The 27,870-nt window shown below is 44.0% G+C and overlaps 1 protein-coding gene across 1 annotated transcript in view; it reads left to right on the forward strand.

Moving 5' to 3' along the window:
- The window catches only part of PRSS57 (serine protease 57), a 98,176-nt gene extending 84,112 nt beyond the window's left edge, over positions 1 to 14,064 (forward strand). Inside the window, exons 4-5 of the mRNA XM_086946736.1 lie at positions 11,682 to 11,942; positions 12,775 to 14,064. Coding sequence (XP_086802862.1) covers positions 11,682 to 11,942; positions 12,775 to 12,927 — 414 coding nt within the window. The 3' untranslated portion in view covers positions 12,928 to 14,064. The remainder of the gene's footprint in view (positions 1 to 11,681; positions 11,943 to 12,774) is intronic.
- Positions 14,065 to 27,870: the final 13,806 nt, after the last annotated feature.

Below are 27,870 nucleotides of genomic sequence, written 5' to 3' on the forward strand. Positions count from 1 at the left end.
ACTTAAGACAGACTAAAGACAAACTAAAGACAGACTAAAGACAGACTTCAGACAGACTAAAGATAGACTTAAGACAAACTTAAGACAGACTAAAGACAGACTAAAGACAGACTAAAGACAGACTTAAGACAGACTAAAGACAGACTTAAGACAGACTTAAGACAGACTTAAGACAAACTTAAGACAGACTTAAGACAGACTAAAGACAGACTAAAGACAGACTTAAGACTGACTTAAGACAGACTTAAGACCGACTAAAGACAGACTAAAGACAGACTTAAGACAGACTAAAGACAGACTAAAGACAGACTTAAGACAAACTTAAGACAGACTTAAGACAGACTAAAGACAGACTTAAGACAGACTTAAGACAGACTTAAGACCGACTAAAGACAGACTAAAGACAGACTTAAGACAGACTTAAGACAGACTTAAGACAAACTTAAGACAGACTTAAGACAGACTTTAGACAGATTTAAGACAAACTTAAGACAGACTTAAGACAGACTAAAGACAGACTTAAGACAAACTTAAGACAGACTTAAGAGAGACTTTAGACAGATTTAAGACAAACTTAAGACAGACTTAAGACAGACTTAAGACAGACTTAACACAGACTTAAGACAGACTTAAGACAGACTTAAGACAGACTTAAGACAGACTTTAGACAGACTTAAGACAGACTTAAGACAAACTTAAGACAGACTTAAGTGAGACTAAAGACAGACTTAAGACAGACCAAAGGCAGACTAAAGACAAACTAAAGACAGACTAAAGACAGACTAAAGACAAACTAAAGACAGACTAAAGACAGACTTCAGACAGACTAAAGATAGACTTAAGACAAACTTAAGACAGACTTAAGACAGACTAAAGACAGACTAAAGACAGACTTAAGACTGACTTAAGACAGACTAAAGACAGACTAAAGACAGACTTAAGACTGACTTAAGACAGACTTAAGACAGACTAAAGACAGACTAAAGACAAACTTAAGACAGACTTAAGACAGACTAAAGACAAACTAAAGACAGACTAAAGACAGACTTCAGACAGACTAAAGATAGACTTAAGACAAACTTAAGACAGACTTAAGACAGACTAAAGACAGACTAAAGACAGACTTAAGACTGACTTAAGACAGACTTAAGACAGACTAAAGACAGACTAAAGACAGACTTAAGACAGACTTAAGACAGACTAAAGACAAACTAAAGACAGACTAAAGACAGAATTCAGACAGACTAAAGATAGACTTAAGACAAACTTAAGACAGACTAAAGACAGACTAAAGACAGACTAAAGACAGACTTAAGACAGACTTAAGACAGACTTAAGACCGACTAAAGACAGACTAAAGACAGACTTAAGACAGACTAAAGACAGACTAAAGACAGACTAAAGACAAACCTAAGACAGACTTAAGACAGACTAAAGACAGACTTAAGACAGACTTAAGACAGACTTAAGACAAACTTAAGACAGACTTAAGACAGACTTAAGACAAACTTAAGACAGACTTAAGACAGACTTAAGACAGACTTAAGACAGACTTTAGACAGACTTAAGACAGACGTAAGACAAACTTAAGACAGACTTAAGAGAGACTAAAGACAAACTAAAGACAGACTTAAGACAGACTAAAGGCAGACTAAAGACAGACTAAAGACAAACTTAAGACAGACTAAAGACAGACTTAAGACAAACTTAAGACAGGCTTAAGACAGACTTAAGACAAACTTAAGACAGACTTAAGACAGACTTTAGACAGATTTAAGACAAACTTAAGACAGACTTAAGACAGACTAAAGACAGACTTAAGACAAACAAGACATACTTAAGACAGACTTAAGACAGACTTAAGACAGATTTAAGACAAACTTAAGACAGACTTAAGACAGACTTAAGACAAACTTAAGACAAACTTAAGACAGACTTAAGACAGACTTAAGACAGACTTTAGACAGACTTAAGACAGACGTAAGATAAACTTACGACAGACTTAAGAGAGACTAAAGACAAACTAAAGACAGACTTAAGACAGACTAAAGGCAGACTAAAGACAGACTAAAGACAAACTAAAGACAGACTAAAGACAGTCTAAAGATAGACTTAAGACAGACTAAAGACAGACTAAAGACAGACTTAAGACAAACTTAAGACAGATTTAAGACAAACATAGGACAGATTAAGACAGACTTAAGACAAATTTAAGACAAACTTAAGACAGACTTAAGACAGACTAAAGACAGACTAAAGACAGACTTAAGACTGACTTAAGACAGACTTAAGACAGACTAAAGACAGACTAAAGACAAACTTAAGACAGACTTAAGACAGACTAAAGACAAACTAAAGACAGACTAAAGACAGACTTCAGACAGAATAAAGATAGACTTAAGACAAACTTAAGACAGACTTAAGACAGACTAAAGACAGACTAAAGACAGACTTAAGACTGACTTAAGACAGACTTAAGACAGACTAAAGACAGACTAAAGACAGACTTAAGACAGACTTAAGACAGACTAAAGACAAACTAAAGACAGACTAAAGACAGAATTCAGACAGACTAAAGATAGACTTAAGACAAACTTAAGACAGACTAAAGACAGACTAAAGACAGACTAAAGACAGACTTAAGACAGACTTAAGACAGACTTAAGACCGACTAAAGACAGACTAAAGACAGACTTAAGACAGACTAAAGACAGACTAAAGACAGACTTAAGACAAACTTAAGACAGACTTAAGACAGACTAAAGACAGACTTAAGACAGACTTAAGACAGACTTAAGACCGACTAAAGACAGACTAAAGACAGACTTAAGACAGTCTTAAGACAGACTTAAGACAAACTTAAGACAGACTTAAGACAGACTTTAGACAGATTTAAGACAAACTTAAGACAGACTTAAGACAGACTAAAGACAGACTTAAGACAAACTTAAGACAGACTTAAGAGAGACTTTAGACAGATTTAAGACAAACTTAAGACAGACTTAAGACAGACTTAAGACAGACTTAAGACAAACTTAAGACAGACTTAAGACAGACTTAAGACAGACTTTAGACAGACTTAAGACAGACTTAAGACAAACTTAAGACAGACTTAAGAGAGACTAAAGACAGACTTAAGACAGACTAAAGGCAGACTAAAGACAAACTAAAGACAGACTAAAGACAGACTAAAGACAAACTAAAGACAGACTAAAGACAGACTTCAGACAGACTAAAGATAGACTTAAGACAAACTTAAGACAGACTTAAGACAGACTAAAGACAGACTAAAGACAGACTTAAGACTGACTTAAGACAGACTAAAGACAGACTAAAGACAGACTTAAGACTGACTTAAGACAGACTTAAGACAGACTTAAGACAGACTAAAGACAGACTAAAGACAAACTTAAGACAGACTTAAGACAGACTAAAGACAAACTAAAGACAGACTAAAGACAGACTTCAGACAGACTAAAGATAGACTTAAGACAAACTTAAGACAGACTTAAGACAGACTAAAGACAGACTAAAGACAGACTAAAGACAGACTAAAGACAGACTTAAGACTGACTTAAGACAGACTTAAGACAGACTAAAGACAGACTAAAGACAGACTTAAGACAGACTTAAGACAGACTAAAGACAAACTAAAGACAGACTAAAGACAGAATTCAGACAGACTAAAGATAGACTTAAGACAAACTTAAGACAGACTAAAGACAGACTAAAGACAGACTAAAGACAGACTTAAGACAGACTTAAGACAGACTTAAGACCGACTAAAGACAGACTAAAGACAGACTTAAGAGAGACTAAAGACAGACTAAAGACAGACTTAAGACAAACTTAAGACAGACTTAAGACAGACTAAAGACAGACTTAAGACAGACTTAAGACAGACTTAAGACCGACTAAAGACAGACTAAAGACAGACTTAAGACAGACTTAAGACAGACTTAAGACAAACTTAAGACAGACTTAAGACAGACTTTAGACAGATTTAAGACAAACTTAAGACAGACTTAAGACAGACTAAAGACAGACTTAAGACAAACTTAAGACAGACTTAAGAGAGACTTTAGACAGATTTAAGACAAACTTAAGACAGACTTAAGACAGACTTAAGACAGACTTAAGACAAACTTAAGACAGACTTAAGACAGACTTAAGACAGACTTTAGACAGACTTAAGACAGACTTAAGACAAACTTAAGACAGACTTAAGAGAGACTAAAGACAGACTTAAGACAGACTAAAGGCAGACTAAAGACAAACTAAAGACAGACTAAAGACAGTCTAAAGACAGACTTAAGACAGACTTAAGACAGACTACAGACAGACTAAAGAGAGACTAAAGACAGACTTAAGACAGACTTAAGACAGACTAAAGACAAACTTAAGGCAGACTTAAGACAGACTAAAGACAGACTAAAACAAACTAAAGACAGACTAAAGACAGACTTAAGACAGACTAAAGGCAGACTAAAGACAGACTTAAGACAAACTAAAGACAGACTAAAGACAGACTAAAGACAAACTTAAGACAGATTTAAGACAGACTAAAGACAGACTAAAGACAGACTTAAGACAGACTTAAGACCGACTAAAGACAGACTAAAGACAGACTTAAGACAGACTTAAGACAGACTTAAGACAAACTTAAGACAGACTTAAGACAGACTTTAGACAGATTTAAGACAAACTTAAGACAGACTTAAGACAGACTAAAGACAGACTTAAGACAAACTTAAGACAGACTTAAGAGAGACTTTAGACAGATTTAAGACAAACTTAAGACAGACTTAAGACAGACTTAAGACAGACTTAAGACAAACTTAAGACAGACTTAAGACAGACTTAAGACAGACTTTAGACAGACTTAAGACAGACTTAAGACAAACTTAAGACAGACTTAAGAGAGACTAAAGACAGACTTAAGACAGACTAAAGGCAGACTAAAGACAAACTAAAGACAGACTAAAGACAGACTAAAGACAAACTAAAGACAGACTAAAGACAGACTTCAGACAGACTAAAGATAGACTTAAGACAAACTTAAGACAGACTTAAGACAGACTAAAGACAGACTAAAGACAGACTTAAGACTGACTTAAGACAGACTAAAGACAGACTAAAGACAGACTTAAGACTGACTTAAGACAGACTTAAGACAGACTAAAGACAGACTAAAGACAAACTTAAGACAGACTTAAGACAGACTAAAGACAAACTAAAGACAGACTAAAGACAGACTTCAGACAGACTAAAGATAGACTTAAGACAAACTTAAGACAGACTTAAGACAGACTAAAGACAGACTAAAGACAGACTTAAGACTGACTTAAGACAGACTCAAGACAGACTAAAGACAGACTAAAGACAGACTTAAGACAGACTTAAGACAGACTAAAGACAAACTAAAGACAGACTAAAGACAGAATTCAGACAGACTAAAGATAGACTTAAGACAAACTTAAGACAGACTAAAGACAGACTAAAGACAGACTAAAGACAGACTTAAGACAGACTTAAGAGAGACTTTAGACAGATTTAAGACAAACTTAAGACAGACTTAAGACAGACTTAAGACAGACTTAAGACAAACTTAAGACAGACTTAAGACAGACTTAAGACAGACTTTAGACAGACTTAAGACAGACTTAAGACAAACTTAAGACAGACTTAAGAGAGACTAAAGACAGACTTAAGACAGACTAAAGGCAGACTAAAGACAAACTAAAGACAGACTAAAGACAGACTAAAGACAAACTAAAGACAGACTAAAGACAGACTTCAGACAGACTAAAGATAGACTTAAGACAAACTTAAGACAGACTTAAGACAGACTAAAGACAGACTAAAGACAGACTTAAGACTGACTTAAGACAGACTAAAGACAGACTAAAGACAGACTTAAGACTGACTTAAGACAGACTTAAGACAGACTAAAGACAGACTAAAGACAAACTTAAGACAGACTTAAGACAGACTAAAGACAAACTAAAGACAGACTAAAGACAGACTTCAGACAGACTAAAGATAGACTTAAGACAAACTTAAGACAGACTTAAGACAGACTAAAGACAGACTAAAGACAGACTTAAGACTGACTTAAGACAGACTCAAGACAGACTAAAGACAGACTAAAGACAGACTTAAGACAGACTTAAGACAGACTAAAGACAAACTAAAGACAGACTAAAGACAGAATTCAGACAGACTAAAGATAGACTTAAGACAAACTTAAGACAGACTAAAGACAGACTAAAGACAGACTAAAGACAGACTTAAGACAGACTTAAGACAGACTTAAGACCGACTAAAGACAGACTAAAGACAGACTTAAGACAGACTAAAGACAGACTAAAGACAGACTTAAGACAAACTTAAGACAGACTTAAGACAGACTAAAGACAGACTTAAGACAGACTTAAGACAGACTTAAGACCGACTAAAGACAGACTAAAGACAGACTTAAGACAGACTTAAGACAGACTTAAGACAAACTTAAGACAGACTTAAGACAGACTAAAGACAGACTAAAGACAGACTTAAGACTGACTTAAGACAGACTTAAGACAGACTAAAGACAGACTAAAGACAGACTTAAGACAGACTTAAGACAGACTAAAGACAAACTAAAGACAGACTAAAGACAGAATTCAGACAGACTAAAGATAGACTTAAGACAAACTTAAGACAGACTAAAGACAGACTAAAGACAGACTAAACACAGACTTAAGACAGACTTAAGACAGACTTAAGACCGACTAAAGACAGACTAAAGACAGACTTAAGACAGACTAAAGACAGACTAAAGACAGACTTAAGATAGACTTAAGACAGACTTAAGACCGACTAAAGACAGACTAAAGACAGACTTAAGACAGACTAAAGACATACTAAAGACAGACTTAAGACAAACTTAAGACAGACTTAAGACAGACTAAAGACAGACTTAAGACAGACTTAAGACAGACTTAAGACCGACTAAAGACAGACTAAAGACAGACTTAAGACAGACTTAAGACAGACTTAAGACAAACTTAAGACAGACTTAAGACAGACTTTAGACAGATTTAAGACAAACTTAAGACAGACTTAAGACAGACTAAAGACAGACTTAAGACAAACTTAAGACAGACTTAAGAGAGACTTTAGACAGATTTAAGACAAACTTAAGACAGACTTAAGACAGACTTAAGACAGACTTAAGACAAACTTAAGACAGACTTAAGACAGACTTAAGACAGACTTTAGACAGACTTAAGACAGACTTAAGACAAACTTAAGACAGACTTAAGAGAGACTAAAGACAGACTTAAGACAGACTAAAGGCAGACTAAAGACAAACTAAAGACAGACTAAAGACAGTCTAAAGACAGACTTAAGACAGACTTAAGACAGACTACAGACAGACTAAAGAGAGACTAAAGACAGACTTAAGACAGACTTAAGACAGACTAAAGACAAACTAAAGACAGACTAAAGACAGACTTCAGACAGACTAAAGATAGACTTAAGACAAACTTAAGACAGACTTAAGACAGACTAAAGACAGACTAAAGACAGACTTAAGACTGACTTAAGACAGACTTAAGACAGACTAAAGACAGACTAAAGACAGACTTAAGACAGACTTAAGACAGACTAAAGACAAACTAAAGACAGACTAAAGACAGAATTCAGACAGACTAAAGATAGACTTAAGACAAACTTAAGACAGACTAAAGACAGACTAAAGACAGACTAAAGACAGACTTAAGACAGACTAAAGACAGACTTAAGACAGACTTAAGACAGACTTAAGACAAACTTAAGACAGACTTAAGACAGACTAAAGACAGACTAAAGACAGACTTAAGACTGACTTAAGACAGACTTAAGACAAACTAAAGACAGACTAAAGACAGTCTAAAGATAGACTTAAGACAGACTAAAGACAGACTAAAGACAGACTTAAGACAAACTTAAGACAGATTTAAGACAAACATAGGACAGATTAAGACAGACTTAAGACAAATTTAAGACAAACTTAAGACAGACTTAAGACAGACTAAAGACAGACTAAAGACAGACTTAAGACTGACTTAAGACAGACTTAAGACAGACTAAAGACAGACTAAAGACAAACTTAAGACAGACTTAAGACAGACTAAAGACAAACTAAAGACAGACTAAAGACAGACTTCAGACAGACTAAAGATAGACTTAAGACAAACTTAAGACAGACTTAAGACAGACTAAAGACAGACTAAAGACAGACTTAAGACTGACTTAAGACAGACTTAAGACAGACTAAAGACAGACTAAAGACAGACTTAAGACAGACTTAAGACAGACTAAAGACAAACTAAAGACAGACTAAAGACAGAATTCAGACAGACTAAAGGTAGACTTAAGACAAACTTAAGACAGACTAAAGACAGACTAAAGACAGACTAAAGACAGACTTAAGACAGACTTAAGACAGACTTAAGACCGACTAAAGACAGACTAAAGACAGACTTAAGACAGACTAAAGACAGACTAAAGACAGACTTAAGACAAACTTAAGACAGACTTAAGACAGACTAAAGACAGACTTAAGACAGACTTAAGACAGACTTAAGACCGACTAAAGACAGACTAAAGACAGACTTAAGACAGACTTAAGACAGACTTAAGACAAACTTAAGACAGACTTAAGACAGACTTTAGACAGATTTAAGACAAACTTAAGACAGACTTAAGACAGACTAAAGACAGACTTAAGACAAACTTAAGACAGACTTAAGAGAGACTTTAGACAGATTTAAGACAAACTTAAGACAGACTTAAGACAGACTTAAGACAGACTTAAGACAAACTTAAGACAGACTTAAGACAGACTTAAGACAGACTTTAGACAGACTTAAGACAGACTTAAGACAAACTTAAGACAGACTTAAGAGAGACTAAAGACAGACTTAAGACAGACCAAAGGCAGACTAAAGACAAACTAAAGACAGACTAAAGACAGACTAAAGACAAACTAAAGACAGACTAAAGACAGACTTCAGACAGACTAAAGATAGACTTAAGACAAACTTAAGACAGACTAAAGACAGACTAAAGACAGACTTAAGACTGACTTAAGACAGACTTAAGACAGACTAAAGACAGACTAAAGACAGACTTAAGACAGACTTAAGACAGACTAAAGACAAACTAAAGACAGACTAAAGACAGAATTCAGACAGACTAAAGATAGACTTAAGACAAACTTAAGACAGACTAAAGACAGACTAAAGACAGACTAAAGACAGACTTAAGACAGACTTAAGACAGACTTAAGACCGACTAAAGACAGACTAAAGACAGACTTAAGACAGACTAAAGACAGACTAAAGACAGACTAAAGACAAACTTAAGACAGACTTAAGACAGACTAAAGACAGACTTAAGACAGACTTAAGACAGACTTAAGACAAACTTAAGACAGACTTAAGACAGACTTTAGACAGATTTAAGACAAACTTAAGACAGACTTAAGACAGACTAAAGACAGACTTAAGACAAACTTAAGACAGACTTAAGAGAGACTTTAGACAGATTTAAGACAAACTTAAGACAGACTTAAGACAGACTTAAGACAGACTTAAGACAAACTTAAAACAGACTTAAGACAGACTTAAGACAGACTTTAGACAGACTTAAGACAGACTCAAGACAAACTTAAGACAGACTTAAGAGAGACTAAAGACAGACTTAAGACAGACTAAAGGCAGACTAAAGACAAACTAAAGACAGACTAAAGACAGTCTAAAGACAGACTTAAGACAGACTTAAGACAGACTACAGACAGACTAAAGAGAGACTAACGACAGACTTAAGACAGACTTAAGACAGACTAAAGACAAACTTAAGACAGACTTAAGACAGACTAAAGACAGACTAAAACAAACTAAAGACAGACTAAAGACAGACTTAAGACAGACTAAAGGCAGACTAAAGACAGACTTAAGACAAACTAAAGACAGACTAAAGACAGACTAAAGACAAACTTAAGACAGATTTAAGACAGACTAAAGACAGACTAAAGACAGACTTAAGACAGACTTAAGACAGACTAAAGACAGACTAAAGACAGACTTAAGACAAACTTAAGACAGATTTAAGACAAACATAGGACAGATTAAGACAGACTTAAGACAAATTTAAGACAAACTTAAGACAAACTTAAGACAGACTTAAGACAGACTAAAGACAGACTAAAGACAGACTTAAGACTGACTTAAGACAGACTTAAGACAGACTAAAGACAGACTAAAGACAGACTTAAGACAGACTTAAGACAGACTAAAGACAAACTAAAGACAGACTAAAGACAGACTTCAGACAGACTAAAGATTGACTTAAGACACACTTAAGACTGACTAAAGACAGACTAAAGACAGACTTAAGACAGACTTAAGACAGACTTAAGACCGACTAAAGACAGACTAAAGACAGACTTAAGACAGACTTAAGACAGACTAAAGACAAACTAAAGACAGACTAAAGACAGACTTAAGACAAACTTAAGACAGACTTAAGACAGACTAAAGACAGACTAAAGACAGACTTAAGACAGACTTAAGACAGACTTAAGACAGACTTAAGACCGACTAAAGACAGACTAAAGACAGACTTAAGACAGACTTAAGACAGATTAAAGACAGACTAAAGACAGACCTAAGACTGACTTAAGACAGACTTAAGACAGACTAAAGACAGACTAAAGACAGACTTAAGACAGACTCAAGACAGACTAAAGACAAACTAAAGACAGACTAAAGACAGACTAAAGACAGACTTAAGACATACTAAAACAGACTAAAGACAGACTTAAGACAGACTAAAGACAAACTAAAGACAGTCTTAAGACAGACATAAGACAGACTAAAGACAGACTTAAGACAAACTTAAGACAGACTAAAGACAGACTTAAGACAGACTTAAGACAAAATCCTAACTTTACTACTACTAAATGCCTTCTGTGAATATCAAAAGTAGTAAGTTTAGGATTTTGTCTTAAGTTAGCTCTGTGAATTGGGCCAAATATTTGGATCTGTTGTTTTGCTCTTTTATTTGGCAGGAGTACTGGAATTATTCAGCAGGGGAGAACCACGTTATGTGGTTGAGTTTGCTAAATTACTCTTCAAGAAAAGGCAGATTATGCAACATAATGCGGCACTTTTTGTGATAGTATTACGTTATTACTTAGTTCATATTTACACTTGTTAACACTGTCTGGGCACTGTTTCCACCTCATTGGTACCAGTTTAACATCTCAAATATAGTAATAAGCAAAGGGGAAATGGCCAGTGACCCATAGCAAAGAGCGTTCCGCTGTGCAGCGACAGGTTGGCATGTTTTAAGTACCTTTTGATCAATTTGAGTTATAAACAATATTTTGTAAATCTGCAAATTATGCAGTAACTAATGAATTATGTGACAAATGCAGCCTATATCCATAATTATGCGGAATCTGCCATAGCTGCCAGATCACATAATTCCAGTGGCTCTAGTGTTTTCTGATGGGAGGTTAGTAGTGAGTGCGTTCAATGTTGGGCAGTCTCTATCCTTCCCCACCTGTCCTGTGTCTCACCCTCTCCTCTCCTGTGTCTCACCCTCTCCATTCCTGTGTCTCACCCTCTCCAGTCCTTTGTTTCCAGCTGGAGCACAGGGCGTCCATGAACCACTTCGTTGGGAACATCTCGCTTCCGCGGCGGGATGCCGACATCACTCCTGGGACCATGTGCTCGGTGGCTGGGTGGGGCGACATCTCAGACTTTGAGCGCCCGCCCCTGGGGCTGATGGAGACAGCGGTCAGCGTGATGCCCCTGAAGGCTTGCAACGAGTCCTGGAGAGGGGCACTGCCAGAGAACGTGCTGTGCGCCACCAGCCTGGACGGTGCCACCCGCGGCTTCTGCTCAGTAAGTGCCCACACCTAAGAATGGTGCCTGTACGGTTCTCCGACTGAGAGTCAGGGCTGTCAGTGTATGTGCGCATGTGTGGTGTATTTATAAGTGTGTGTGTTTGTGTGCATGTATGTATTTAGATATGTGTGTGTTGTATGCAAATATGCATGTATGTGTGTGTGTGTACATATGTGTGTCTATCTGTGTGTATGTGTGTGCATATGCATGCATGTGTGCATTTATACATGTATGTTTGTACAACCATACATGTGTATGTGTGTACATATGTATGCAGCAATGGACCCTTCACTTGTGGGGTAATCCCTCCCAACCCTACATATCTGTGACCCTATGTAGTTCAATGACCCCCAGAGTATTCTTGCACCGTAGACTCTGCTATCGCTCGTCGACTCTCTGCTCATCTTTGACCCTGCACAGCGCTCCGCTGCCTTTTTGCCAGGATTGTGTTATAGAAATACCATATACATACATGGCATGTGCACAGGCGCTGTTTATCCTTCCAGAGCTGGTATTATGCTCTTGTCGTCGCTCGTCGACTCTCTGCTCATCTTTGACCCTGCACAGCGCTCCGCTGCCTTTTTGCCAGGATTGTGTTATAGAAATACCATATACATACATGGCTTGTGCACGGGCGCTGTTTATCCTTCCAGAGCTGGTATTATGCTTTTGTCGTCGCTCATCGACTCTCTGCTCGTCTTTGACCCTGCACAGCGCTCTGCTACCTTTTTGCCAGGATTGTGCTATAGAAATACCATATACATACATGGCTTGTGCACGGGCGCTGTTTATCCTTCCAGAGCTGGTAATATGCTCTTGTCTTTTGCAGGGGGATTCCGGGGGACCCTTGATTTGTGGGGAGAAAGCATTTGGAGTGGTGTCATTTTCCGGATTGAGATGCGGAAATCCTCGGTTCCCCGACGTCTACACAAGTGTCTCAAAATATATGACCTGGATTCGAGAAGTCACCAGAACAATGTGATAGTCACAAGGCCTTGGCCTGACTCTAACCTGTCTGCAACATGTTAAGGAATCAAGAGTGCACCACAATAGCGGCACTGTGGGAGACAGCATTCAGAGATCGACCGAAGTATGCAAAGGATTATCCATCTACCCATCCATCCATATGTCTGTCTGCCCGCCTGCCCATCCATCCATCGACCCACCCTTCCATCCATATCCATCCATCTATCCATCCATCCATCCATCTCCACCCACCCATCCATCCATCTATCATCCATCTATCTACCCATCCATCCATCCATATGTCTGTCCGCCCGCCTGCCCTTCCATCCATCTGCCAATCCATCCACCCATCCACTCATCTATCCATCCATCCATCTCCACCCATCCATCCATGTATCCATCCATCTATCCACCCATCCATCCATCCATCTATCCATCCAACATCCATCTATCCATCCATCCATATGTCTGTCCGCCCACCCACCTGCCCATCCATCCATCGACCCACCCATCCATATCCATCCGCCCATCCATCCACCCCTCCATCCATCTATCCACCCATCCATCCATCTATCCACCCATCCATCCATCTATCCATCCATCCATATGTCTGTCCGCACATCCATCCGCCCATCCATCCATATCCATCCGCTCATCCATATCCATCCATCCACCCATCCATTCATCTATCCATCCACCGACCCACCACCCATCCATCCATCCATCCACCCACCCACCCATCCAGATCTTGATGTATTTTATACTCAATGCCAAGTTCTGAGTGCTTTTCAAAGACAGCAGAACCCAAAGACGGCTTTGTTGCATGGTAGTACACAGCTACCTATTCAATATTATATTACTACGTGCCTGTATTGTTGATGGAAGGATTAAATGGATGATATTCCAGGCAGTAGAGGGTATATTTAAAACAATAAATCACACGAGTACAATACACAGCTGGGAGGTTTTTTAGGTATTCCAGAATGACTAGGCGCACAACCTGAGTGGCCGCAAAGTAAAAGGTAACACAAAATAGTCAGTATAGGCAATGAGGCGAACGGTAATCCCTCACAACCGCTCAGGGATGGACCAAGGAGATCCACACAATTAACAAAAGACAACAAAGCCCCAGCACTATACCCTGTCGATCAATTCTTGGTAGTACTGGTGTCAGTTGAAGTGGTGAAAGTTGATTAAGCACATCAAATCTATAGGTCAAAGCTTCGAGAATGAAAAAACATAAATTGACATATATCAGTTCAAAAACGCTCTGTTCTTGGTGTAGTAATTCAGTTTATTGTTCCTTTGCATAGGCCAACACGTGTTCCATCGCAGGGAACATACTGCGAATCTTCAGGGCCTCTAAGTGATGGGCGAAAAATACGTTAATAAGAGCACCCGGTTGGGGCGTTACATGGAATCCTGTATTCGGATTTCCAAAGCGTACGTACTCAATAACTGCGGGATTTGATGAATCTCGATTGTTTACAATTCGAGCGGTAACCGGGAGGAGAAAAAAGTGGTAGTATTCAGGTTGGGCGGACAAGTTTGATACCAAACAAAAGGCGGGTGCACCTCATTGGTACCGTTCTCCCTCTTTTGGTTCCCGGCGCCGTATTTCGAAGACGGACCCGCAGTTATTGAGTACGTACACTTTGGAAATCCGAATACAGGATTCCATGTAACGCCCCAACCGGGTGCTCTTATTAACATATTTTTTGCCCATCACTTAGAGGCCCTGAAGATTCGCAGTCTGTTCCCTGCGATGAAACACGTGTTGGCCTATGCAAAGGAACAATAAACTGAATTACTACACCAAGAACAGAGCGTTTTTGAACTGATATATGTCAATTTATGTTTTTTCATTCTCGAAGCTTTGACCTATAGTTTTGATGTGCTTAATCAACTTTCACCACTTCAACTGACACCAGTACTACCAAGAATTGATCGACAGGGTATAGTGCAGGGGCTTTGTTGTCTTTTAATAAATCACACCGGGCCCGATGCACTAAGAGTTGATTCACCATAATTGGTCGCAAATTACTCACCAACTTTTTGCAGATTGATTCTGATTTTGCCGACTGATCTATGTACTGTTCTGTCGCTTCTCTAAACCACCATTCAAAGATGGCCGCCATTCGACCTACAACATTACCATTCACAAACTGCGACTCGCTCCAGTTGGAGGGCATCCCTGGGTCTGATGGCGGCAACAGAGCACAATGACTTTAATCACATTAAAGTAAAGTTGTTTTTTTAAATGCTGTGTGTTTTCCTTAAAGGATTTAGGTCTTCATTTAGGAAGGAAAATTGTTACAAAAAATTGTTTTAGGGTTGGCAGTTGTCCACTAGATGACGGCCCACTCCCAAACAATGTTTATCATTACATAAAAAAGAGACGGGTGCGAAAAGGACCACTTCCTCTTGTTGAGTGGGTTACCACATCCTTTGTGGAGTCAGTAACCTGTCACTTCTCTGCAACTGAAATTGTGGTCACAAACCATTGACACACAGCTTCCCGGAGGGAAGGAACTCCCTAAGCACAACTCTGCAAAATTATGATTCAATATGTATTTTTAAACCGAATTTGTAATTTGGTAAACACTTAAAAAAATAATTTTAGTAATATCTAAAAAGCCATTTAGCAGTAGCGAACCCTGCAATGTCAGTGAATCACAGGGTTTGCGACATCTGAGTGGCTTCGTAACTCTGGCTGATTCTGTGTTATTCAGTTGGGCTACTTGTAGAAAAATACCAGATTTTTTTAAATTATGTTGTTCAGAAGGTGAAGTTTTATGATGTCATATTCTGCTGCATGAGAAGAGCATTTGCATATTTGGGCTAAAACCTTTTCAGGTCGAGGGACTGCATGCTGCCTCTTTTCTGGTGATTTCCACCTCCATAGCAGCCCCCAGCATCACCCCAGATGCATGTCCTAGGGCCCACATATATCAAGGTTTTGCGTCGCCCATTCACCATGCTAGGGGGCGCAAGGGAGACACAAAACATACGTTTGTTGTATCAAGCCACGCAAGGCCACTACGCGCGGCTTGATAAATCTAGAGTAACGCGAGGCGGTGTGAATCGAAGCATTGAGTTACTCTAGATTCATCAAGCCACGCAAGGTCACTACGCGTGGCTTGATAAATCTAGAGTAATGCAAGGCAGCGTGAATCGAAGCGTTGAGTTACTCTAGATTCATCAAGCCACGCAAGGCCACTACGCGCAGCTTGATAAATCTAGAGTAACGCAACGCGGCGCGAATCGAAGCGTTGAGTTACTCTAGATTCATCAAGCCACGCAAGGTGGCTTGATAAATCTAGAGTAACGCTAGGCAGCGCGTATCGAAGCGTTGGGTTACTCGAGATTCATCAAGCCACGCAAGGCCACTACGCGCGGCTTGATAAATCTAGAGTAACGCGAGCGGCGTGAATCGAAGCGTTGAGTTACTCTAGATTCATCAAGCCACACAAGGCCACTACGCGCGGCTTGATAAATCTAGAGTAACGCAACGCGGCGTGAATCGAAGCATTGAGTTACTCTAGATTCATCAAGCCACGCAAGGTCACTACGCGTGGCTTGATAAATCTAGAGTAACGCTAGGCGGCGCGAATCGAAGCGTTGAGTTACTCTAGATTCATCAAGCCAAGCAAGGCCACTAAGCGCGGCTTGATAAATCTAGAGGAACGCGAGGCAGAGCGAATCGAAGCGTTGAGTTACTCTAAATTCATCAAGCCACGCAAGGCAACTACACGCGGCTTGATAAATCTAGAGTAACGCGAGCGGCACGAATCGAAGCGTTGAGTTACTCTAGATTCATCAAGCCACACAAGGCCACTACGCGCGGCTTGATAAATCTAGAGCACCGCGAGGCGGCGTGAATCGGAGCGTTGAGTTACTCTAGATTCATCAAGCCACGCAAGGTCACTACGCGTGGCTTGATAAATCTAGAGTAACGCTAGGCGGCGCGAATCGAAGCGTTGAGTTACTCTAGATTCATCAAGCCACGCAAGGCCACTAAGCGCGGCTTGATAAATCTAGAGGAACGCGAGGCAGATCGAATCGAAGCGTTGAGTTACTCTAGATTCATCAAGCCACGCAAGGCAACTACACGCGGCTTGATAAATCTAGAGTAACGCGAGCGGCACAAATCGAAGCGTTGAGTTACTCTAGATTCATCAAGCCACACAAAGCCACTACGCGCGGCTTGATAAATCTAGAGTACCGCGAGGCGGCGTGAATCGAAGCATTGAGTTACTCTAGATTCATCAAGCCACGCAAGGCAACTACACGCGGCTTGATAAATCTAGAGTAACACGAGTGGCACGAATCGAAGCGTTGAGTTACTCTAGATTCATCAAGCCACACAAGGCCACTACGCGCGGCTTGAGAAATCTAGAGTACCGCGAGGCGGCGTGAATCGAAGCGTTGAGTTACTCTAGATTCATCAAGCCACGCAAGGCCACTACGCGCGGCTTGATAAATCTAGAGTAACGCAACGTGGCGTGAATCGAAGCGTTGAGTTACTTTAGATTCATCAAACCACGCAAGGCCACTACGCGTGGCTTGATAAATCTAGAGTAACGCTAGGCGGCGCGTATCGAAGCGTTGGGTTACTCTAGATTCATCAAGCCACGAAGGCCACTACGCGCGGCTTGATAAATCTAGAGTAACGCGAGGCGGCGCAAATCGAAGCGTTGAGTTACTCTAGATTCATCAAGCCACGCAAGGCCACTACACGTGGCTTGATAAATCTAGAGTACCGCAAGGCGGCGTGAATCGAAGCGTTGAGTTACTCTAGATTCATCAAGCCACGCAAGGCCACTACGCGCGGCTTGATAAATCTAGAGTAATGCAACGTGGCGCAAATCAAAGCGTTGAGTTACTCTAGATTCATCAAGCCACGCAAGGCCACTACGCGCGGCTTGATAAATCTAGAGTAACGCAAGGCGGCGTGAATCGAAGCGTTGAGTTACTCTAGATTCATCAAGACACACAAGGCCACTACGCGCGGCTTGATAAATCTAGAGTACCGCGAGGCGGCGTGAATCGAAGCGTTGAGTTACTCTAGATTCATCAAGCCACGCAAGGCCACTACGCGCGGCTTGATAAATCTAGAGTAACACAACGTGGCGTGAATCGAAGCATTGAGTTACTCTAGATTCATCAAGCCACGCAAGGCCACTACGCGTGGCTTGATAAATCTAGAGTAACGCTAGGCGGCGCGAATCGAAGCGTTGAGTTACTCTAGATTCATCAAGCCACGCAAGGCCACTACGCGCGGCTTGATAAATCTAGAGTAAAGCGAGGCGGCGCGAATCGAATCGCTGAGTTACTCTGCCCCCGAGAAGGCATTCCATGGGTGGATTTAGATGCGTGCCCCCCTATTTACCATGAGTGCTAGGCATGGGAATTGGTCAAAATGCTACGCCTCCCCAGGTGAGGTGCAAGAAGGGGAAATGCCTTTATTTCTACTCGTTACTTCCTCGTTCTCCGTGCACTGGCTTTGGAGCAGAGGGACCAGGTTCGATTTTCGGCATCGGCTCAACATCCTGTGATTGTGGGCAAATCACTTAATCTCCCCGGGCCTACCAAAATGAATGTGTCTTTGTGTACCGTACCTGGTGCTCATGTAAAGCGCTCCAATACCTTCGGGTCGAGTTCGCACTGTATAGAACCGCACACAAAAACAAATATGTCTCAGGGTTTGTGCAGTAAGGTCTCGCTCATCTTCGTTAAAAAATAAAAAGGAGCTGCGTGTGTTATTAAAATGATTTGAATAAAAGTAAATGTTTCAGATTTTTTGTGCATGCAAAATAAACCCCCATGCAAATTAAAGATTACTTAATACGGACTAAGAAGTTGAAAAAAGTTGCCAGCTCGGACATTTGGGGTTGTTTATATAGCACTAAAAAGAAGTCGCTAATTAGTATGGGATATAAACTTCTTAGTCAGTATAACGCGGATGTCTGTATAAGACTGTCACAAAAGTGGACGCCAAAACTAGGAATCAATGTGACACCACAGAATATATCAAATGCTTTTGTTAACATTAACAAATTAGTCCACTCCTCTAGCCTAAAATTACAACTATATAGGACGGTCAGTCAATTATATTATACTCCACTAAAAATATCCAAATGGCCACAGAATAATCTAAATAATGATCGCACTAAATGCCCTAAAAGCGATCTGGTGGCAGCAGATCTTATTCACATGATTTATTCTTGTCCTATGCTTGCAGAGTTTTGGAAAGAAATAGAAAATACTTTAAGTCAAAAACAACTGATTCATACATCACTCTCCGCACCTATGGTTTTACTCTCTTTACACACGATGGGGAACAATAATACTAGCTGGCTTAATATAGCTCTGTCTTGTGCTAGATTGGTGGTAGCCAGAGCTTGGATTTCACCAAACCCACCCTGCAGGACAGAGTGGTTAAATCTATTACACGGAATTTATACTATGGAAAAGGCCCTTGCTAAGGGCAGAGGCTGAAAGTCAGTAGCGAAAATGGAAAAAATATGGAATCATTTTGTATAATTCTGAAGGAAACAAGTTGTACCTAACGTCTTTTTGTTTTCTCCTTTTTTTTTGGTTTCTTTTTTCTTTATTTGTATATAACTTAACATGGGGCATGTCTAGAACTTGCTGTACATTCTGTATACATGACATATCACTCAAAACTTGTATGTTTTAGAATATGTATTGTATATCTCTTCTTATTTTCTGACTTGTTTGCCAAATAAAAAATGTAAAAAAAAAAAGCAAAATAAACCCCTCTAAGAGAGCAGTTGGCGTTATAATTTGTGGTACACGTTCCATCCTTCACACGCCCCACAAAGCTGGAATGTTTGTGCGTTCAGTAGTTATTCTGCCCATCCCAGAGTTTCATTTGGCATCTTTGGACTGCAGTCGTCAGCGTTGCCACTCGGTGGCAGCAGTCCCTAAAAAACACGTTGGTTTTTCAAGTGTCAAGAACCATGCCCATGTGGATGAAGTGCTTCTGTGTAATACTGGAAGTGCCAGTACTTTCCCATTTGAAGTACTGCACAGCTCCTGTTGAAAGTACTGCACAGCTCCCGATAACAGCTCCTGATAAGTACTGCACTCTCCTGTTGAAAGTACTGCACTGCTCCTGATAAGTACTGCGCAGCTTCTGATAAGTACTGTACTCTCCTGTTAAAAGTACTGCACCGCTCCTGATAAGTACTGCACTCTCCTGTTGAAAGTACTGCACAGCTCCTGCTAAGTACTGCACTCTCCTGTTGAAAGTACTGCACAGCTCATGCTAAGTACTGCACTCTCCTGTTGAAAGTACTGCACAGCTCCTGCTAAGTACTGCACTCTCCTGTTGAAAGTACTGCACAGCTCCTGCTAAGTACTGCACTCTCCGGTTAAAAATACTGCACTGCTCCTGATAAGTACTGCACTCTCCTGTTGAAAGTACTGCACAGCTCCTGCTAAGTACTGCACTCTCCTGGTAAAGTACTGCACAGCTCCTGCTAAGTACTGCACTCTCCTGTTAAAAGTACTGCACCGCTCCTGATAAGTACTGCACTCTCCTGTTGAAAGTACTGCACCGCTCCTGATAAGTACTGCACAGCTCCTGATAAGTACTGCACTCTCCTATTAAAAGTACTGCACTGCTCCTGATAAGTACTGCACAGCTCCTGATAAGTACTGCACTCTCCTATTAAAAGTACTGCACCGCTCCTGATAAGTACTGCACTCTCCTGTTGAAAGTACTGCACAGCTCCTGCTAAGTACTGCACTCACCTGTTGAAGGTACTGCACAGCTCCTGCTAAGTACTGCACTCTCCTGTTGAAAGTACTGCACAGCTCCTGCTAAGTACTGCACTCTCCTGGTAAAGTACTGCACAGCTCCTGCTAAGTACTGCACTCTCCTGTTAAAAGTACTGCACCGCTCCTGATAAGTACTGCACTCTGCTGTTGAAAGTACTGCACTGCTCCTGATAAGTACTGCACAGCTTCTGATAAGTACTGCACTCTCTTGTTAAAAGTACTGCACCGCTCCTGCTAAGTACTGCACTGCTCCTGATAAGTACTGCACAGCTCCTGATAAGTACTGCACTCTCCTATTAAAAGTACTGCACCGCTCCTGATAAGTACTGCACTCTCCTGTTGAAAGTACTGCACAGCTCCTGCTAAGTACTGCACTCTCCTGTTGAAAGTACTGCACAGCTCCTGATAAGTACTGCACTCTCCTGTTGAAAGAACTGCACAGCTCCTGATAAGTTCTAAACTCTCCTGTTGAAAGTACTGCACAGCTCCTGATAAGAACTACACTCTCTTGTTGAAAGTACTGCACCTCTCCTGATAAGTACTGTACTCTCCTGTGGAACGTACTGCACCGCTCCTGATAATTACTACACTCTCCTGTTAAAAGTACTGCACCGCTCCTGATAAGTACTGTACTCTCCTGTTGAATGTACTGCACCACTCCTGATAAGTACTATACCCTCCTGTTGAAAGCACTGCACAGCTCCTGATAAGAACTACACTCTCTTGTTCAAAGTACTGCACCGCTCCTGATAATTACTACACTCGCCTGTTAAAAGTACTGCACCTCTCCTGATAAGTACTGTACTCTCCTGTGGAAAGTACTGCACCGCTCCTGATAAGTACTGCACTCTCCTTTTGAAAGTACTGCACCACCCCTGATAAGTACTACACTCTCCTGTTGAAAGTACTGGACAGCTCCCGATAAGTACTGCACTCTCCTGTTAAAAGTACTGCACAGCTCCTGATAAGTACTGCACTCTCCGGTTGAAAGTACTGCACAGCTCCTGATAAGTACTACACTCTCCTGTTGAAAGTACTGCACAGCTCCTGCTAAGTACTACACTCTCCTGTGGAAAGTACTGCACAGCTCCTGCTAAGTACTGCACTCTCCTGTTAAAAGTACTGCACCACTCCTGATAAGTACTGCACTCTCCTGTTGAAAGTACTCCACCGCTCCTGATAAGTACTGCACTCTCCGGTTGAAAGTACTGCACAGCTCCTGATAAGTACTGCACTCTCCGGTTGAAAGTACTGCACAGCTCCTGCTAAGTACTACACTCTCCTGTGGAAAGTACTGCACAGCTCCTGCTAAGTACTGCACTCTCCTGTTAAAAGTACTGCACCACTCCTGATAAGTACTGCACTCTCCTGTTGAAAGTACTCCACCGCTCCTGATAAGTACTGCACTCTCCGGTTGAAAGTACTGCACAGCTCCTGATAAGTACTGCACTCTCCGGTTGAAAGTACTGCACCACCCCTGATAAGTACTGCACTCTCCGGTTGAAAGTACTGCACAGCTCCTGATAAGTACTGCACTCTCCGGTTGAAAGTACTGCACAGCTCCTGATAAGTACTACACTCTCCTGTTGAAAGTACTGCACAGCTCCTGCTAAGTACTACACTCTCCCGTGGAAAGTACTGCACAGCTCCTGCTAAGTACTGCACTCTCCTGTTAAAAGTACTACACCACTCCTGATAAGTACGGCACTCTCCTGTTGAAAGTACTCCACCGCTCCTGATAAGTACTGCACTCTCCTGTTGAAAGTACTGCACCTCTCCTGATAAGTACTGTACTCTCCTGTGGAAAGTACTGCACTGCTCCTCATAATTACTACACTCTCCTGTTAAAAGTACTACACAGCTCCTAATAAGTACTGCACTCTCCTATTGAAAGTACTGCACAGCTCCTGATAAAGTACTTGTTGGACAGGCCACATGAAGGGCCGCTCTCCCCCGGCTCAACCAGGCCTGAGTCCAGTCACGCAAGTACCACACACCACTATTGCACGTCCTCCGTCCCCTCAGGGACCCCTGCCCTCGAGCATGTTGACCTCGTGGGTCCGATCCACTGCCGGCCCACGCGCCCAGCCTGGGGCGCCATCTTGGACACTCCACCACGAGGCCGCCTGGCCCCCGATCGACCTCAACCCTGGGCCTGGCCCGGCCTCAGACATTCCGGCACCACCCTCCACCCAGGAGGTGAGCGGGCTACTTGGCAAGTCAATAGGAGAAAGAGGTGCCGATGGCTCTCCCCCGCCAAGTGCCGCTCGCCCATCGCCTCCCCGGGCGCTGGCTCCACCCCCCTGCTGGGTGTCTGGACTCCCTCATCCCGGACCTCCCGACCTCCAAGTACGAGGGTCCGGACATCAAAGCACGCCAGCCCTATAACTGGGGCAGCTCCAGAGCAGGAAGGCAGTTGTATCTTGGAGTCGAGAGACGTAAAGAGGAACTCATCCTTGACGGACTACTGGCGCTGCCGTAGCTCTGTCTTGTGCACCATCGTCCTGCCTGTTGGCGCTGCCACAGCCTTCGCAACCTTCAAATCCATCATCGTCGTCGGGACCTGCTGGCGTGGCCGCGGACCGTTGTAACCGTCATCTTCACCGGGACCTGCAGGCTCCGCCGCGGACCGTCGCCTTTCCTTCGTCCATCTCGGGACCTGCCTGGCTCCGCCGCGGCCCGATCATCTAGAACGCCGAGCTCGAGGATTGAGAGCTCTTTTTCACTCATTGGTAACAAAGACTGTCCCGCTACCCCTTTCCTAAGCCAGAGACTAGAACCGAGGGGACCCCTGAGTCCAGACCTCCTTGTATCCTATCATCGTAACCTAAGAATTGCATATAAAGTCTCGTGAACCTTCAATCTTGTGTGGTGTCCGTCTGTGGGGGGGAAGTTACTTGTCTGTACAGTCGTTGGAGACGGCTCTCCCCGGAGTCCTCTCCCCGTAATCTCGGCCGACCCTCCCGGTCCGTCTAACATTGGTGGCCAGCGGCGCGATTCGAATCACCGCATAACGTACAGAGAGTAGCTCACCCCACGACGAAATCACAATGACAACTAAAGAAAGCGGATCAACCGAGAAGTTCCAAATGGAGAAACTAGAGGAGTACAGCCATCGTGAACTAAAACAATTCTGCATCGAACTGGGTATCGCTACCACCGGACTAAGCACCAAAGACGATTTCAAGCATGCCCTAGAATCTTGGGCAGAGACCGGGGCTGCCGGAACCCCCGATCAAAGCACCGCAGAAAAAACCACCACGGCCCCTGAAGGGCAAAGAACGGGTCTCTCGCAAGACGAGATCCAGGAAAGAGAAAGAACCCGACTACACGAGCTGGAAATGGCCCGACTCAAGATGGACATTGAACTCAAGCTGGCCGAACAAAAAATCAACTTAGAGCACCTGCGTCTCCGAGAAGAAAGAGAGGAGAAACAGAGACAAAGGGAGCTCGAGGAAAAGAAACTGGCGTACGAACACGAACGGAACCTAGCCGAGATCAACCTGCGCAAGCAGAATAAAGAAGCAGGGGTGCCCGAGCGACCCCACACCTCAGGGGCCACAGAGAAAAAGGTACACATCCCCAAGGATGTTGTCCGAGAATATTTCTGAGAGGACGACATCCAGCAATGGTTTAAGGCCTATGAAATCGCTATGACTGCACACCGGATCGATAGAAGCGATTGGGGAGCCGGTCTATGGGGGAGATTCCTCAATGAGGGCCGCGATACCCTGCTACAACTCCCGGACCACCAGATGACCTCCTATGACCATATGAAAGCGGCCCTCCTCACCCGCTATGGCCTCACACCCGAGATGTACCGTCAGAGGTTCCGAGACTGCACCCGCATCCCGGGTACGACTTGGGTGGACTACGTAACCTACTTTAGCCGAGCCTTCGAGGGCTGGATCAGAGGAAGCAACGTCACGACCTACGAACAACTGTTCAATCTGATGGTATGGGAGCATCTGTCGAACAATTGCTTCATTGAACTCCGCCAGCACCTCCTCGACAGCAAGTTAACAGATCCCCGGCAGCTCGCAGCGGAAGCTGACCGGTGGGAGATCACCAGAGTGGGCCGGAATGGGTTCTACGAACAGAACCGGAACAACAATGGTCAGCACCGACCCAGAGGAGGAGGAGGGGGCCAAGGACGAGGAAGAGACAACGCTCCGGCCGCCCCCGCAACCAGCACCACCCCCCCGGCCAACCGGGGCAGCACCCCGGCGCGACCGGGGTACAGAGCCAATGTCACGTGTCACCGATGCCAACGAGTCGGCCACTACGCCAACGACCCAAACTGCCCGCAGTACCAGAGCCCAAGGCCCCGCCAAGTGGCCGCCGCGGCCCTAGGAGAAGAACAGATCTCCGAGGAGCAGGAAGAATACGAACAAGAGCATCAGGAGTGGGAGCCAGCCGCCATGGCTCTAGCATGCTTAGGGGGAAAAGACATGGTCCCGCGGGTCCCCCTACCCGCTAACACCCAGAAGTACAGCCAATGGGTGAGCATCAATGGACGCCGGGCCGAAGCCCTTCGTGACACCGGGGCCAGTGTAACAGCCGTCCGCTGTCACCTGGTGGCCCCAGAACAGTATCTACCGAACATTCTCTGCCCTGTACGATCAGCCGATAACTCGGAAAGTTTGTGTCGGATGGCCTGCGTCCCTTTCGAATGGGGAGGGGTCTCCGGCATGTTGAAAGTAACGGTCCGAGACGACGCCCCCGTAGACTGCCTCCTTGGAAATGACCTTGAAAGCTCTCCGTGGGCAGCCGTGGAGCGAAGAGAACACCTGGGGATGTTAGGCGTCCCAGACTGGGCGTGCGTCACCACCCGGTCCATGGCCGCCCGTGCCAACCACCGCCCAGAAGAACCCGAATGGCCGGCGCCACCGCCCCCGGTCGCCCCAGCCGAAACCACCGACCATGACATCCCTCCTGAACCAGCTCAACCCTCCGACCTCGCTAACCTCGACCAGTGGCCTCAAGAGGGAGGGCCCACGCAAGAACAATTTCGCCAAGAACAGAAGACCTGTCCCTCCCTCGAGGGACTCCGCCAGCAAGCGCTCGCCCAAAGCGCAGGGGATACTTCCGGAACTCATTGGGTCTACTGGGACAATGATCTGCTGTACAGCGAGCAAAGAATCGCCGAGCTGGGGGCCAACAGAGTATTAGTGGTGCCCCTCCGTTTTAGAGACTTTCTGCTAAACCTGGCCCACGATGTCCCCCTGGCAGGGCACCTGGGACAGGATAAAACCTACAGTCGCCTAGTGACCCACTTCTTCTGGCCCAAAATGAGGAACGATGTGCACCAGCATTGCCGATCTTGCCCCACGTGCCAAGCCAGTGGAAAGAGCGGCCGCAAACTAAAGGCCCCCCTGCAACCTTTCCCTGTGGTCACTACCCCATTTGAGAGGGTCGGAATAGACATTGTGGGGCCCCTGGACCCGCGCACAAAACAAGGCCATCGATTCATCTTGGTGCTAGTGGACCACGCCACCCGCTACCCTGAGGCTGTTCCTCTGCGGACTGTGACAGCCCCAGTAGTCGGCCGGGCTCTGATGGGGATCTTCTCCCGTGTGGGCTTCCCCCGAGAAGTCGTCAGCGACAGAGGCACGAACTTTATCTCTAAATACATGAAATCCCTCTGGCAACAGTGCGGGGTCACCTACCGATTCACGACCCCCTATCACCCCCAAGGGAACGGACTTGTTGAGCGGTTCAACCGCACGCTAAAGGGGATGATCGGGGGGTTGGAAGAGCCCCTCCGTCGCCAGTGGGATGTGCTGCTACCGTGCCTCCTCTTCGCCTACCGAGAGGTCCCTCAGAAATCCCTAGGCTTCAGCCCATTTGAACTGCTATATGGACACCCAGTGCGGGGGCCGCTCAGCCTAGTCAAAGAGGGCTGGGAGATGCCTCCGTTAGAGAACCCTCCAGATGTCTTCCGGTACCTCCTCACCCTCCGCAACCAGACCCGGCGGTTCAGAGAACTAGCGAAAGCCAACCTAGAGGCCAGTCAAGAGGACATGAAAAAATGGTATGACCAGAATGCCTCATCCATTGAATTCGAACCTGGCCAACAGGTATGGGTGATGTCCCCCACTGAGCCATGCGCCCTACAAGACAAATGGACGGGGCCCTTCAAAGTAATCGAGCGCAAGGGTCCTGCCACCTATCTCATCGACATGGAATCCTCCCGGAACCCTCTCCGGGTCCTCCACGCTAACAGACTAAAGCCCCACTTTGTGCGAACAGAGCTCAGCCTCCTGATGGCCACAGACAATGGGGTTGAAGAAGACTCCGAGCCTCTGCCTGACCTCCTACGGACTCAGGAGCAAGACGGCTCCGTGGATGGGGTCCGGCTCTCGGAGACCCTCACCAGAGAACAACGCCAAGAGTGTCAAGCCCTCCTGTCACAGTTCGCCAGCCTGTTCTCCCTCACCCCAGGTGTCACTTCCTGGTGTGTGCACGACGTGGACACCGGGGACAGCCCCCCTATCCGCCACCGGGCCTACCGCGTGCCAGATCGGGTACGGGCCTGCATCCAGGAAGAAGTAGCCAAGATGCTCACGCTCGGGGTCATCGAGCCATCAGACAGTCCCTGGGCCAGCCCTGTCGTACTGGTCCCCAAAGCAGCTGCCCCCGGCACCACACCAGAACTCCGGTTCTGCGTCGACTACCGGGGCTTGAATGCGGTCACCAGAACAGACGCACATCCCATCCCCCGGGCGGATGAACTAGTCGACCGAATGGGAGCTGCCCGCTACCTCAGCATCTTCGACCTGACAGCAGGCTATTGGCAGATCGGCCTCACACCCCGAGCGCAAGAACGCTCTGCCTTCTCCACCCCCGATGGCCATTACCATTTCACGGTCATGCCCTTCGGCATGAAGAATGCCCCAGCAACATTCCAACGGCTCGTCAATCAGGTCCTGGCGGGGCTCGAAGGGTTCAGCGCCGCCTACCTAGACGACATCGCTGTATACAGCCACCATTGGACCGAGCACCTCCACCACCTCCGAGCAGTGCTGCAAGCCCTTCAGCGAGCTGGCCTCACGATCAAGGCCAGCAAGTGTCAAATTGGGCAAGGGTCTGTAACCTACCTCGGACACCAGGTGGGAAGCGGCCTAGTGGCCCCTCTACAGCTGAAAAT

The sequence above is a fragment of the Lissotriton vulgaris genome, chromosome 12 (genome assembly GCF_964263255.1).
Source record: "Lissotriton vulgaris chromosome 12, aLisVul1.2, whole genome shotgun sequence".
Taxonomy (NCBI): domain Eukaryota; kingdom Metazoa; phylum Chordata; class Amphibia; order Caudata; family Salamandridae; genus Lissotriton; species Lissotriton vulgaris.